At 47.6% G+C, this 14,711-nt stretch overlaps 1 protein-coding gene across 1 annotated transcript in view; it reads right to left on the reverse strand.

The window, feature by feature from the left end:
- Positions 1-6,405: 6,405 nt before the first annotated feature.
- Positions 6,406-14,711, reverse strand: part of MFNG (MFNG O-fucosylpeptide 3-beta-N-acetylglucosaminyltransferase) — a 10,022-nt gene continuing 1,716 nt past the window's right edge. The window contains exons 2-8 of the mRNA XM_009872225.1: positions 10,906-10,954; positions 10,270-10,372; positions 10,024-10,177; positions 9,469-9,554; positions 7,960-8,125; positions 7,333-7,418; positions 6,406-6,475 (exon numbers count right to left, since the gene is read on the reverse strand). Coding sequence (XP_009870527.1) covers positions 6,406-6,475; positions 7,333-7,418; positions 7,960-8,125; positions 9,469-9,554; positions 10,024-10,177; positions 10,270-10,372; positions 10,906-10,954 — 714 coding nt within the window. The remainder of the gene's footprint in view (positions 6,476-7,332; positions 7,419-7,959; positions 8,126-9,468; positions 9,555-10,023; positions 10,178-10,269; positions 10,373-10,905; positions 10,955-14,711) is intronic.

Raw genomic sequence — 14,711 nt, forward strand, 5'->3', positions numbered from 1 at the left:
GTGGGTGGAAGCGGAGTGATTATCCAGGCCACTAAGTCCAGTTCATTTCTTTTGCAGTCAGGCTCTGACTGAGCAAGAACAGGGCTGCTGGAGGTGCCTGCCTCCATGGCTTGAATCACTGATGGGGATCCAGCCAGGGTGATCGCAAACAAGTCCCCATGTCTGTCACTGGTCCTGTCCCCTCACTACATCCCCACTTTCTCACAGCTCTCCTTTTTCTTTGCTTCCTTCTCTCTCTCCACCTTCACTCTCCTCTCCCCGCTTCATGAGCTCCTCGCCTCCCGTTTCTGTCTTCCTCTCTCTTCCACTCCCCCTCCTTCCCACCCTCTCCCCCTACTTCCATTTCTCATTCCCCTCATTCTCCTCCTTCCCTCTCCCCCCACCCTCCAAGCCACTATTCCAGGACAATAGAGCAGATGGCAGACTGTTTTTTATGTCCCTTTGGAAAATCAGCTCAGCTGTTGAATCTGCGACTTTTGCTAAAAACAGACACTGTCCAACACTAGCTGAATGCAGGGGGAAAAGGAGGGGGGTATGGAGGGGCCCTGCTCTTCCTACCAGCTGCACCAAGACCTTGTCTGTCTGCTCCCCACACTGTGCCTTTGGCAAACAGGCCTGTCTGAGAGTCTGGAGAGGAGCATTCTCCCCTGAACAGTAGAAGAAACATCACAAGTGGAGAAATCTTGCCCACCTTCTGCAGTCAGCCTTGCTCTAGCCAAAGCTGATGGTAATGTGGGAAAGTTGGGGCAGTGAGGAAGTGGCAGAGTCCTCTCAGAACATCCGTCCTGCTCATTGCCCCAGTCTGCTGGTTCTCTGAGCGTTCATGAAAGTCAAGTCATGTGCAGTCTCCCGAGGCAGGAGACACACAGCACAGAGTAGAGGTTGATGCCCTTTCCAAGGCCTACATCTCCTCCTTTGCTACCAAAGTAGCCATAAGCGAGAAGCCACAGGCCAGGACTGAGTGTGTGGTAGTGAAAGACAGTCCTTTCCTTTTTCTTTCCAGCTTTCCCCCTTTTTTGTTGAATCCCTAAGCCGCAAGGTACCACTCTTCAAGACAGCATTCAGCAGTTGCCAACACAGCCATGAAGAGGATGTAGACTTTGTTCTATTTCTTTCTCTTATCCAAACTTTCTTCATCCTTTACCTCTCCCTTCCCTTGTGCTTCTGTCAGACATTCTTCAGATCTGTATCTTTATGGTATTTCCAGGCAATGGATCTTTGCTCCTGGACTCTGTACCTTCCTGCCCAAAGACCATCTTGTTCCCCCTGCTCAGATGTGACAATACTGTCTCATTGATCTTGTGAGCCCTCTCCTCCTTCCCCACTTTGTCTCTTATTGTAAGTGCTTTGAGGTAGGCGCCCCTTGGCTCCCAGCTGAGGCTGCTGAATTTTCTGCCCGTGCACATTCTGGATATTTCATGGCATATCCTCCACCTGATACACCACGGCCAAAGACACTATCTGCAAATTGTCTGTGCCTGACTTCTGGGGATGGAATGGGGAACGAAGTGCTTCAGAACAGTAGCATCTCTCCCCATTCAGTTGCCCTGTTTAGTTGCACTTCTCTTTCTTATGCTGTTAAAGTCAACACTGTCTTCTTCAAGCAGTGGCAGAAGACTCAGGGCCAGCAAATCCATGTACAAAGCACTCAGTTTAATTTGTTCTCAAAGTTCACTACGAATCAGATGCAGCCAAGGGAAGCTTGACCGAGGCACCATCAAAGGTAACATCTGAAGAGGCTCCTTAGCCTTGTAAAATCCTGGAAGGCAATTTAAACATGAGAGATAGGCAAGGAGCCCATTCTTGAGGTCTGTAATTAATCACGTACAGTTCAAACAGGGAGATGAGTTCTCAGCTTTCTTGGAGTCCAGGCTGGATTAAACAGGGAGTGACAAAAATCTCAGGCTGTCCAGGAACAGCCTTAAAGAGGCAATGCCAGCTGAGCAACAACAGCTCAGCCCTGCACCCCTTTAATCTCCCAGGTAATTTGGCAGAAAGTCTAGAGGAAAAAATTCTGCGTCAGATGGTGAGAACAGACACAGTTACTTGTCCGTTCCTGATGCTGCTTCTGGCTTCACTTATGTCTATAGTAACACTTACATCCTCTTCAATAGAGCCATAAGATGAGCATTATTCAGGACAGAAGAAAGTGCCAGTTAATAGGAGATCCTGTCTCTGTCACCAGCTGCTAACAGGTACCTTGAGGAGGAACATCAGGATGACCCATGCCTCTCTGTGCCCATGCAGTTACCAAATGGAGCAGTCACCCACCCTCCTTCACCTTCCCATCTACCAAGAAGTGTGCTTAGGTGTGGAGAACCCTGCTGGTTTGTGGTACAAAAGAGCAAGACAGGTGTCTTATAGGGTTTTTTCAGGGACTGAAGACAAAATAAATCAAATAAACAAATGGAAAGAGCTACTGATTCCACCCTTGGACTGTCTAAAAAGCCTGCATCATAAGCAAGAGCAGAGGAAATATCATAATTAAGGAATATCTGCTTTAAGGAATTGAGTATAACTGTCAGATGAAAATACATCAACTTACCTAGAGTGTTACTTAAAAAAAATAAAGAAAGAAAAAAATAAGAGGTTCAGGGCCAACTAACCTGATCTCACCTCTTCCAAGGTGAACTCTGACTCTCAGGCTGGCATGCTCTGTGGCACTAGAGCACTACAATTGTCACGATCACAAAAATATCTAGAGTTGGGGATCCAGGCAGCATCCTCTTTCCCACTATTGCTGGCAGCTCCCAAACAGCACTTTCAATGCACGGCTGAGTTTCCCATGTTCTCCTCCAAGGCCCTGCTTGGTGGTTACTTTCCTTCCAGTCTCCTTTCTTCCTGTTCCTATTTCTCACATTTTGGCCTCTCATCTTTTCAAGGCTGCATCTTTAGCAAGAGGCCTAGGGAGACAGCTGAAGGCTATGATCTGGGTATGAGTTGGGTAAATCCCACAGTGGCTTAGAAATCAGCAATTTTTCTTCGGCAGCAGAGCTGTTAAGAGGAGTTGGCACCAGAAACAGAAGCATTGTCTAACGTTGCTATTCTTCTCTCTCCCCTTCAAGTCTTTAGCAACAACTGCAGTTTCCCACCTATTTCAACTAACTTCTCTTTTCCCCCTGAAGAAAGGATAGTCATTAGCATTTTTTTTGCACTGTCAAATAGGGATTTCCTTATAAAAATTCTTCACAGCTAAGGGGAAAGTGAAGAAAGGATATTGTTAACATGAAAGCCTTGCTTAATACTTTACATTCAAATACTGTAACTGCTTTTCTTTCCCCTCCTTCTCCTTTTTCTGAATCTTCCATATACAGCGTAAACATCATTAACGATGGTGGTTGCTATGGTGTTGGGCAGGCGGAGGTCTCTGCACTTGAAACCTTGAACTACACTTAGTGTTGTACACCTGCAGGGTCACGCCAACACCTTTGACTTTGACCTCATTTTTCCTAGTAAAATATAAAGACCACGTCTCCATCCCTTTTCATTCTTAGGAGAGTTTTTTTCCCTACGGACCATGAGATAAAGAAAAGAAGAGAGAGATATAAAAAAAGAAAAAGAAATAAAATAAATTAATAGGCCCATTGGAGCCTTTCAAAAAACTTTAACTGTTACATCAGAAAATCATGAAGGAGAATAAAACAAATCATTGTCCTGAGAAGTTTCTCATGAGGTTGTTTCTCATTTTCCCAAGAAGCTAAACATTTTAATAAACTAGGAAAATGAGACTGTAAAACCACAACATCTGACAGCAAGCCCCAGGGGCAGGAACCATTCCTGAAACTAATTTTAACTCAGGTTTTAACATTGATCAGATTTCATGTGGTGAATGTCCCCTTAAGCTGTCTCTCTGTTCTTAGAGAAAACCTGGTTTCTTTTGTCGACTCCAAGAAGCTATTTTCTTTCCAACGCATTGTCGTCACAGGCATAACGCGATTTTTCTGTCATTCATTTCTCTGCAGCCCAAGAGATGCTCTGCCCCAGACATCTTCTCATCTGTTCTCAGTTCCTTATGAGACAAGACATTTTCCACAGAAGTGGCACTTAACTGCTCCAGCAATGAAGCCCACTCTTAAACTGGTTCCCACACAGTCACTCAAGGACTCAGCCCATTTAATATCTGATTATCAGCCATGCAAAAGGCACCAGGTCAATTCAGACCAGCTAAAGCCAGGATCCAAAGCAGTCTTCCAGTTCCTCTGCTTTGCTTTTCCCCAGGGATGTGAAGCTGCAGTAACTTTTTTTTCTCCTTCTCTGGGCACATGAATCATATTTTGCTTTGGCTGTCACCAAGACATCTACAGATAGGACCGGCTTTTTAACTCAAAGTCTCAATTAACATCAGCTAAAAGTCTGAATGGGGGAAAAAAGAAGATATCTGGGTGGTTTAGTTCTCTCTTAAGACTCTCATTTCTTCTCACAGAAGCTTTTTTCGTCTTCTCGCTGAGTTTGAACTAAATGGTTTGTCCCTTTGTGGGGGAGGACTTCTTCATGCCACCTCTGTCTTCCAACAGTTGGGTGTCTGTTTTGAGCCACGTGGTTCCTACGTTCAGGTAGCTGAATGAGCCAAGGGCTTTGCATGGCTCAAGGACTGGTCGTTGGCATTAGCTAGCCCCTGTCTCTGCTCAGGATGAATTTCCAGTTCAAAGGTGTGTTGTGCAAGAGAAGGAAGAAGAACTCTTTGTTGCTTCACAAGATGGCTAAATGGCAATAAGAATGACCAGGCTGAAAAACAGCTCTATAGGCTCCTACTTTCTGCTTTTCCAGAAATTAAAGCTCTCATTCATTTCTAGACCCGCCTATGTAGAGGTGGAAGGTCTTCCTGATGCCTTTCCTTTAAACCTCATGTGTGATCTCTAGGATATACTGGTGCTTGGAGGGGTGGGAGGGGGTGATGGGGAGGTCAGTTTTCAAAATGATGGAAGCACAGTGATCGTCACCCTTGGCTCTTCCAGCCCACCAGCAGCAGGCTTAGTCACACCAGCAGCATCAAAGCTGGGCAGCTCTCTGGAGAAAGGGCATTTGTCCTTTCATCAGGAACCTTTCACAGATCCCAGCAGTGCGTTTTGAAGCGTTCTTTAAGGCAAAATACCTGTTTGTGACACCACTTGCCATTTTTTAAAACAGCCTTTCTGCCTTCTGGCTTTTCCTGCAATGCTTTCCCCCAGCCATTTAACCATGGGTACAAAGACAAAACGGTGCCAAAGTTCATTCCCTAGTAAGGAGAATTGTCCAGCTTTCATGCCAGGCTCCCTACTGAGAAAAGGACTCTCCACAAACATGCCAGAAAGATTGTAACCTATTTGGGCTTGCTCCTTTCCCCCTGTTGCGCTCAGCATGGACAGCAGGAAGGCAGAAAGCTGCTCTTAGCATCTGGAGGAAAGAAACACAGAGATAAAAAGCTCTTTGCCTGTTTCCATTCCTTCACGACTTTTTTTTTTTTTTGGTTGGGGCACAGAGAAGATTATAAAGCTGTAACCTCTAATCCGCTCCTGAGCGCTCCTTCTCCATCTCTTCCTTTCTCCTCTCTTTCAGTCAGTTCTAATCCTTCGTGTCTCCTCTCTCACAGGTAGAAGTTGGAGTCTAATCTCGGACGACAGGTTGGTAATTAGAGCAAGAGATTATCCTGACCCCATATCAAGAAAGTAAAAAGGGAGGAATAATGCAGTGCCATAAAAGATCAAGCCTTTAATGTTCAGTGCAGGAATTATCCTCATCTCAGTCTGTCTTCCCCTGGCTTCCCTACCCTACACCCTCTCTTTTGCCCTGTCAGAGGGTGAGATTCCTGATTCTTTGTACTTCCTGCCCATCTCTGCTCTGCTGAGCAAGGCTGTTTTTTCAGCACTCATTCAGCACAGAAATGGTGACATTTTCCATTTCTATGGACCTTGACTAAGCAGAGACTCAGCCAAGGGTCTGTCGCTGGGAAAAGTGGTGGGGAAAGCACAGACAGATATGTTGGGAGAGGGTCTGCTCAGAGAGGCTGAAGCCACGACACGCTATCAGCCATCCTCAGCTGGGCACTGGGTACCCATATCCATGACACTTCTAGTCCAGCAATATGAATCCACAGCAAGGAGCAGCAGCAGGTCCCCATCTCTAGCCAGATGCCCAGCAGTCACTACCAAGTCCTTAATCTCCCCAGGAAGACGTACTGCTCCCGTCCCTTGCACATATCCCAGCACAGATGGGCAGCCCATCCCATGATATCCATCTCTGTGACAGATCTTGTCTCGTGTCCTGTGCCACTGCTATTCAGTGAGAACCAAAAAAAGCCATCACACAGCCCCAAGATCACCACAGAAAAGGGAAAATTGGGAGCACCAAGTTTCTTCTGTGCCCCACCCCTCACATATGTAAGGTGAACTGATGTCACCAGGATCCACTGTAGCTGAGGCTCAGGCATCACCAGCCAACACCAGGCTGAAGGCACCAGGAGGTGTCGGGATAGAGATGGCAGTGGAGTGATCGAAACCTGCTGGGGAGAGAGAGAGAGAAGGAAGCTCAGGTGACAGTTTTTACACCAGTGCACAGCTAGAGAATGGAAGACCTCACCCTCGTGTCCCATCCCACATCAGGCACCCACCCTGCATTGCAGAGCTCCAAGACTGGTTGTTCACCTCAAGATGTCTTTTCTCAGCGAAGTTAAGCAGCCAAGCCTTCCTACAACTCCTGACTCCAGCTCTGACTCACATAGCGCAAGGCTCACCCTGATCACAGGCAGGGAGATGGGCACTGCACCAGCCCCCACAACATGGCTCTGTTGATGCTCTTTTTTTTGCCAAGCTGCTTCCCACCCCTGCTATCTCCAGCCAGGAGCTTCCTACCCATGCTCTGCAAATAACGACTTTAGGTTTGTTCACTCAAAGCAGAGCAGGTAAATCAAAGAGCAGTTTTGTTTGCAGTCAGCTTGAAGTGAACCTTTCTTCTTTTTTCCCTTCAATTTTCTCAGCAAAACAGAAAATGAAAAAGCAAGCAGAAATTCCTTTCCTGAGCTTAAAAGAACATTTCTGTTCCAGTCCCAGAGGTAAAAGGTTAGCTTGTTCACTCTCAAAATGTGAAATAAATGGCAATACTTTCGGCTCAGGGATTGTCCAAATAAAATGTTTTGATACTCCTTTTCTCCCCACTCATCCAAAAAAGGCTTGCAAAGTCTGTAAACGATTACAAACAACATAATGCTGGTGTGCCCCTCATCCAATAAACCATGTGACTATATGGTTTCTGTCCCTCACTCTAGACTTCCTGCACCCAATTTGGCTGCCTCCCCCTCCCAGCCTGTTCTCCAAGGACTCACACCACAGCAACACCCAAAGCACTCATGCCCCATACCTTGAGGGATCCTCTTGGGGTGAAAAGGGACCACTGAGTTCAATAACATTGAGCTTGTTCTCAAAGACACCGTAGCTGAGGGTGACCTGCAAAGAGTGGTGGTTAGAAAGGAGCAGGGAGGATGAGGTGATTTCAGAAGCAAGGAACTTGGTTTGAGCAACAGAAGCTCCCAGTCTGGTTCCTTCTCTGCTGGCTTGGCCTCTGCCTTTCACATCTCTGCTGTCTTCCTTTCCATGATGGTCCACCGTGCTAGTCCTTTGCCTCTCCAAGCCCCCTACATCCCTTATTATCTCCTCATGCAAGGCAGACATGGTGCCTTGTCAAACCCCCTTCCCCAGTCAGTCATAATTTCTGCTTGTCCTTGTGCCATGTTCCCCCAGGGATGCCCTCAGTCCTCCCATCACTCCCCATACAGGGGCTCCCCACCACTGACCACTGTGACTGGCATCTCTGCCGCAGGCAACCTCTACCCCTTCCTTCAAAGAAATATTTGTCATGATAGCCTCCCCAAAAGAGCAGGTGGTTGATTCAATCCACGTTAGGGCCACCGATGGAGCAACATGCCTGTAAGCTCCCTTGCCTCTTCTTCCTCACACACCTCGGGCTTGCTCCACTTCCCCTTCTCACCTGCTGCATGAGCTGAGAAGGGGGAATGAGCTGCAGGTTCTCCAGGTGGGAGTGGAAGAGCATGTTGGGCAGCAGATGCCCACCAACTTTGCACTCAATGATGTATCCCATGGTGCAGTCGTCCGGCAAGCGGATGAGCTCTGACGTGCTCAGGAAATTCCTGCCACTGGAAGAGAGTAGGGCTGCATAGGTTATCAAAAAATAGAGGGTGATGCAGGCACCCACTTGGGTGGGAGATAAATGAAGGGCTTCATTGAAAAGCAAAGTAAATCTTGGAACTAGGCAAGAAATCCCTGAGTTCTACCTGCAAAGATTTGGGAATGTGTTTGCTCTTTGACCTATTGCAGTCATGCTGGTCCTACTGATTGTCAGGTTATGTCCCTGATACACACCCAGCAACTCAGGGAGCTGACGCAGACTTTGCCGAGTCACTTTTTCACCTGTTTGGTGAGCTTCACCGAGTCCCTGAGGGGTCAGACAAGCCAGCACAAGAGAAGCAGTGGGACCACATGTCCAGGACTATGAGGAAGCAGAAATTGGACAGTCTCGTGCAGCTTGAATAAGCTATCCATGGATTGACTTTAATGTAACACCACATGCTTGGTCATGTTTTGATGATAGGCTAAACCCAATTTTAAGTTTCCTACAATCGGAAGCAGCCACACAGCATGAAGTACTGTCTACTGTAATACTCCTCAGCTAGTTCAAAAGTGCTTTAAGCATTTTAACACAGTAGTGGCAGACTTTATGCCAGGTTAGGTGTTATCTATCTATATTGCTTTCAGTTGACCCTCAATCACAGATCATTCTCCTGTCTGGATCTAATATAAAACACATATCATAGGCTTCAGCTATACCGACCATGTGGTGTGGATCAGATCTCTCTTTCTGGGTATGCACAGGTCTGGTTAAGGCTGGCACAGCCTTTGTCTACAAATGTATGTGCATGTAGCCTGTGATATTACAGAAAGTTAGGGGTTGGAAGGGACCTCGAAAGATCATCTAGTCCAACCCCCCGATATAACCTAGGGCATCATGGAAAACATCATCTTGTTGTAGGCTACATTAACATAAGACCCTGGGACTTACTTCTATTCTCCAGGGACCAAGGTGAGGAAATGACAGTGGCCTCTGTAAGAACCTGAAGAGGATTTGGGGTGGGCGAATGGGGAATTACCTCAGGAGGGAGGTAGAGGAGGTTGGAAAGAGGTAGATTAAGGGGAGAGGAGACAGGCAGACAGGGAAAGCACTTAGGAAGAGTCAGAGGAAGCTGAAGGGCATAGGAAGGAGGAATAGCCAAGAGCTGAAAGGACCTGAGGAGAGGAGAGTATGTCATCCTGTGATCATGTCTGCTGATGCGCCTGCTCTTGCCTCTTTTTAATCATGTGGCAGACACACCCACCACATCCTTCCTCCAGTCCCAGTCCAGATCCGACACTGCCAGGAATTAATGTGTGGCCATGTTCCTCATCCCCAAAGGCTCCTATACCCACCGGCTGTGCAGCTTACCTGGCCCACGGCACCATTTTACTTGCCAGCTTGCGGCTGATGCAGAACCCAGCCCCTCCTGTGGCAAACCAGAAGCTCACAGATTTCTGGAGAGAAACAGCAGAGAAAATCAATGGCAGGAGCTCAGACAATACTGTACTCCCTGAGACGGGAGTGCTGGAAACCCAGCTTTGATGCCAGGATAAACACAGCGCTATTGTCATCACAGCCCCTTGACTGCTGCCCAGAAGAAGAACTTGCCAGGAGTACAGCACGGATTTCAACCTCCTGATATTTGGAGCAGCCAAGTTTCTGCTGCCAGCGGCAGGCTGGCTGTCCAAAGAAGGCTTATATCCTGGCAGACAGGTACCCAAAGGTGCAGCAGCAGCATGGGTATCGTTCCCTGAGTAGACCAGACTGAATCAACCCCTACAGCCATGTTCAGACAAGACTGGTGAGTTTTCAGCTCTTGCCTGTTGCTCTTGGGACCTATCTCCATTGTGGTACATCTACGGCAAATGAGCCAGAGCACTAAAATCAACCCATTGGCCCCCACACCACCACCACGGGCTGTACCGTCTCATTGTTTGGCAGCATTTCAGAGGCCCGGATGGGTCGATTCAGGCTGGGTTTCCCAAGGTAAACATCCCATGTCGCGGAGTAGGAGGACAAGAGCTTCAGGAGGGCCCGAGGGTTCAGATAGTTGTCATCATCCAAATGACAAAACCAGCTGGGAGAAGACAGCAACAAAGACACAAGAGGTTTGAAGTAAGGAAGATGTCTTTTGCTCTCAGGGGCACCCCCATGGCAGCCCTGCCTCACCTCTGGCCACTGGCCAGGAAGGCGTCAAACTCAGCAGCCATCTTGCAGGAGAGGGCCAAGTGGCTGTGCTCAGCAGAGCAGTTCGTGAAGATTGCATGACCACCTGCCAGGAGAGAGAAAGATGTGACTCAGGGCCATCTCACTTCGCACTGTGAACGGGGAGAACCTCTGGGCAGGAGGGAAATGGTTTGTTCACAGCCATCTGCCTCACCCCAAGCAGGCAGCCAAGCCCACGGTGGCATGGGCTCCATCCTTTCCTCTAGCAGGAGGTGAAACATGGAGAAAGCCAAGCATCTTGGCCAAGACTAGGACACCTGCCAACTGCACTTCCACCCTGTCCATTGCCAGCCAGGGTGAGGGGACTAAAGGGCTCTCTCATGGGCTGTTTCCACCCATGGATGCTTTAAGGCAGACAGCACCCTGCCTCCACTTGGCCGCAGGCCCTGGGATAAGCTATCTAAACCAAATCATCACCACTGCAGCTTCAGGTCTTCCCACAGGACATGGTGAGGTATTTGCTTCAAGAGACAGCACTGGCGGAGGAGAGCCAGCCTTCCTGCTGCACCCACTCCCAAGGCCGTGGCAGTTCAAGGGCTGAAAGTGTGGGTAAGGTGGTGTTATAGGGCAGGTTATTACCCATTCTTCTTTTCAGGACATCATCTTCTTCATCGGTAAAGATGTAGGTCTGAGAAAAATGAGGAAAGGAATTTATTTTCAGGACTGGAGCTGGTGCTGCTCTTGGCCACCTGCCTCTTTCTCCCCAGAGCTTGGCACACTTGCTATGGCCACTCCGCTCCACGCTCTGCTGCCATGCCCCATCTTAGGCAGCATTTGAGCAGAAGGATGGCCGTGCTCTCCCTTCCTGCATGGCATCATCATCAGCCCTTGTGTGCCTTCGTCTCCCCCTGCCACCCCCACCAACATGGGAATGGGGAGAAGGGGACCTGTGACACTGAATGAGGGGGTGAGGGAGCCCTGGCTTTGGTGTTGGTGGTAGGAAAACTAAGGCACCATGGCTGAGTGATGCTTGGGTTAAAAGGAAAACATCTGTTTGTGTGTTAATTGTGCACAGCCCCCTGCTGCTTCCTGCCTCCTCCTCTTCCTCCACCCCCAGGCCTCTCTAATCCCCCTCGATGCCATTATGTGGCACATCTCCCCCTCTTCAGGGACAGGCAGGGATCAGGACTGGTGGAGAAAAGCTTTCCTCAGGCAGAAAATGAGCTTTCATTAAATCAAAAAAGGAGTCGCGAGCTGTAAACAGTCTCTCCACCAGCTGCCCACAGGCTGGTTAAACACAGCACCTGGGCAGGGACAAAGGGAACCAGGCAGGCAGACAACTGCTTCAGGAGTTGTCATTGTTCCCAAAGGCTCTGGCAAGGAGATGGGAGTCTCTACAACTCCCCACATCCACCCAGCATTTGGGATATACACCCTCATCAGGAGGACGTGGCAAGAGAGATGTTCTCCACATGAAAAGAAGTCAGTGAAAGACCCTCAGAGACCACCTGGCTCGAGCAGAGGCAGCAGGATGGTTTCACCATCTCAAACCTATGTACTACAGCGACTTACTTGGCAAATTACCCCCCAACCGCTGAGCTGCAGCCATACACCATGTACACATTCCTACCCCACCCCACTGGCAAATTCTCTTAATTAAAACCATTTTCAAGGTGATCACGGGACAAGAAGCAATTAGCTAAGTTTCAAGTAAAGAAGTCGCTCTGGGTCAGGGGACCATAACACAACCTTCAGGCAAGGCAGGGATTGTCAGCAGCACGGGATTTCCCTTGCCAGTGTGTCAGAGCCAGAAATTTCCACTCTGACAAATACTTCAACTTAAGAAAAAAAAATAATCTGAAACTGTTGGAACTTTCTGACATTTAAAAAAAACCAAACAGAAATGTTGCTGGAAATTACTTGCTTGCAGATGTAAAAATGACTAGAAATCATGTATCTAACAAATATCGTATCTGATTGACTTAAGATAGAAATCTGCATAATTTCCCGTATTTTCTACTTGTGAAAATATTCTGAGGTTCCCAATTTTCTCTTGATGCAAGGTTGGAATTGTTTTTTTTGCAGCCACCCAACATGTTTCTGTGGGTACCCAAGGATGAAGGAACATTGTGACTATGGGGAACTGTCCAAAGAGACTGACCAAAACAACTGCAAAAAGGAGGCTATAAGTGTGAGGACTAGGCAAATCTGATTTCTCTGGCTCCCCCTGCATCCTCATATCTCCATCCCTGACACCCCTGGAGCAACCTGGAACAGCAGCTGCTGCCAGCGTCCAAGTGACTGCCACCGTGTGTCCCTCAGCAAAGTCACATATGACAGCTTGGATGGGAGAAACAGAGAAGGGCCCCAGCTGAAAACCTGACTGGAGACCATTTTTCCCATTTGCACAAATCTTTCTCAAGGAGACACCAGCCACTGCTGCCCATACCAATGGAGTCTGGAAGACATTCAGAAGGTCTCTCTTTTCCTAAACTGGGGAAGTAGCCTAGCAAGATAAAATTAAGAAGAGGAAATAAAGACATGGAATCTGACAGTCCAGGGCCACGTTTATCTCCCAGGCTCCCAAGGTATCCCTTCTCTGGGAAGAAACCTTCCAAAATGATCTAGTGGGAAATGTCCCTGCCCATGGCAGGGGGGCTGGAACTAGATGATCTTTAAGGTCCCTTCTAACTCTGACAATTCTATGATTCTATGATTCTAAAATGCAAACACCTCAGCAGGTTTATTGTTGTGTCCTGCCCAGAGAACAGATTCAAAATCTACAGTGTGTTCAAAACATTGAAAATCAGAAAGCTAGTTCAGGATGAGTTATTCAAAAGTTTGTTTTCAATCAGATGGATGTCTGGGTTTCTAAAAGGAGGGATGGTGCTAGAATTAGAATCATAGAATCATAGAACAATTCAGGTTGGAAAAGACCCTTGGGATCATCGAGTCCAACCATTGACCTTACACTACAAGTTCACCCCTAAACCATATCACCCTACACCACATCTAAGCAACACTTGATCACATCCAGGGATGGCGACTCAACCACCTCCCTAGGCAGTCTGTTCCAGTGTCTGACCACTCTTTCTGTGAAGAATTTCTTCCTAATGTCCAGCCTAAACTTGCCCTGTTGCAACTTGCAATTAGTTTACCTTGCAATTAGTTTAAATCACCAAACAAAATGCCATTTCAGACCAGAAACCTAGACTCATCTTCAACAAAACTATGGGGGCCAAGAATGTAAGCTCCTCCAGATGCTGTCCAGCCTAAACAATCATCAAAACTGACACTTTTCTGGGGAAAAGGTCTGTTCGCTCAGATGACTTCCACATCAAGCTCCAGCAAAAAGTTTGCCATGAATCGGTTCTCAAGAGGCAGAGCATGGTCCATTGAAGAGTGCCCACCTCACGTATCCCTTTCCCTGTAGCCCACCAGTTGCATATCTTCTCTTCTGTTTAAACAGTGTAGTTTCAGGCAAAATGTCTCTCTTTCTTATTGTCTACCCCAACAGAGTCCAATATACAGGACTTTTAATTTCGGTCCTGTACAGTCTGTCCTAGACGTAAAACCCACAGCTCTTCCTGCCTCCTGTTATAGTCCTGTAAGCCTGACCTGTGAGGTCTGGGTTGCTTCCTCCGGGAGGACACCATGAAGGTAATCAGCTCTGAAACCAGGCTTGGCATCAGCAGCACGGCCAGCTGCTGAAATTTCCTCCCTGGCCACCTGCAGAGAAGGACCCATAGAATTCTTCTCCAGACATGAGTAAGGGCGAGTGAGACAGCAAGACAGTGGATCAGCCCTAGGAGGAGGCACATCTGGGCTTCTGAGACCTGGATGTCTCTGAGACTGGCTCTTAAAGACCATGACTCTCCACAAAAATTCAACAATAGGGGGTCTGGTGCCCTATCTCTGGCCTCAAAACAATTAAATGTCCTTTGCAAATTGAGAGTTCCATTTTTTTTTTCCTGCTAAGCAAGGTTATTTTATTTTTCAAAACTAACCCTTTCTCCTACCTCCAAAAAACCCCTCCAGCAGCAGTACATCAAAAAAAATTTAAAAAGGCTTTTGACTTTCATGTACTTCTCTTTACCTCCCACCCCGCCCCCGCTCCCCTGTCCTCAAGGCCATTTAGTTAAAAAAGCAGAAGAAAAACATGGAAAATTGAGGAGGGGGGGGAGGAAAACACTGAGCTTGCCACAAAAATCGATTACAATGTAAAAACACTGTTTAAAAATGACCGACGCTCCCACTCTACCCTTCCTTCCTATTCCACTGCTCAGTCTGTGAAGCTTTCCTAGAAGCTGTCAGCAGCATGGAAAATTCAGCGCCTCTTCCCAGGTTTGGACACTGTTTGCCTGCCAAATAGAGAGGGTCTTGGGAGACGCTATCTAATTGTTATCATCAGCAGACTGGCCAGGCGCCTGTTTATTAAAAGCATG

This window comes from Apaloderma vittatum, unplaced genomic scaffold (genome assembly GCF_000703405.1).
Source record: "Apaloderma vittatum isolate BGI_N311 unplaced genomic scaffold, ASM70340v1 scaffold24356, whole genome shotgun sequence".
NCBI classification, from domain to species: domain Eukaryota; kingdom Metazoa; phylum Chordata; class Aves; order Trogoniformes; family Trogonidae; genus Apaloderma; species Apaloderma vittatum.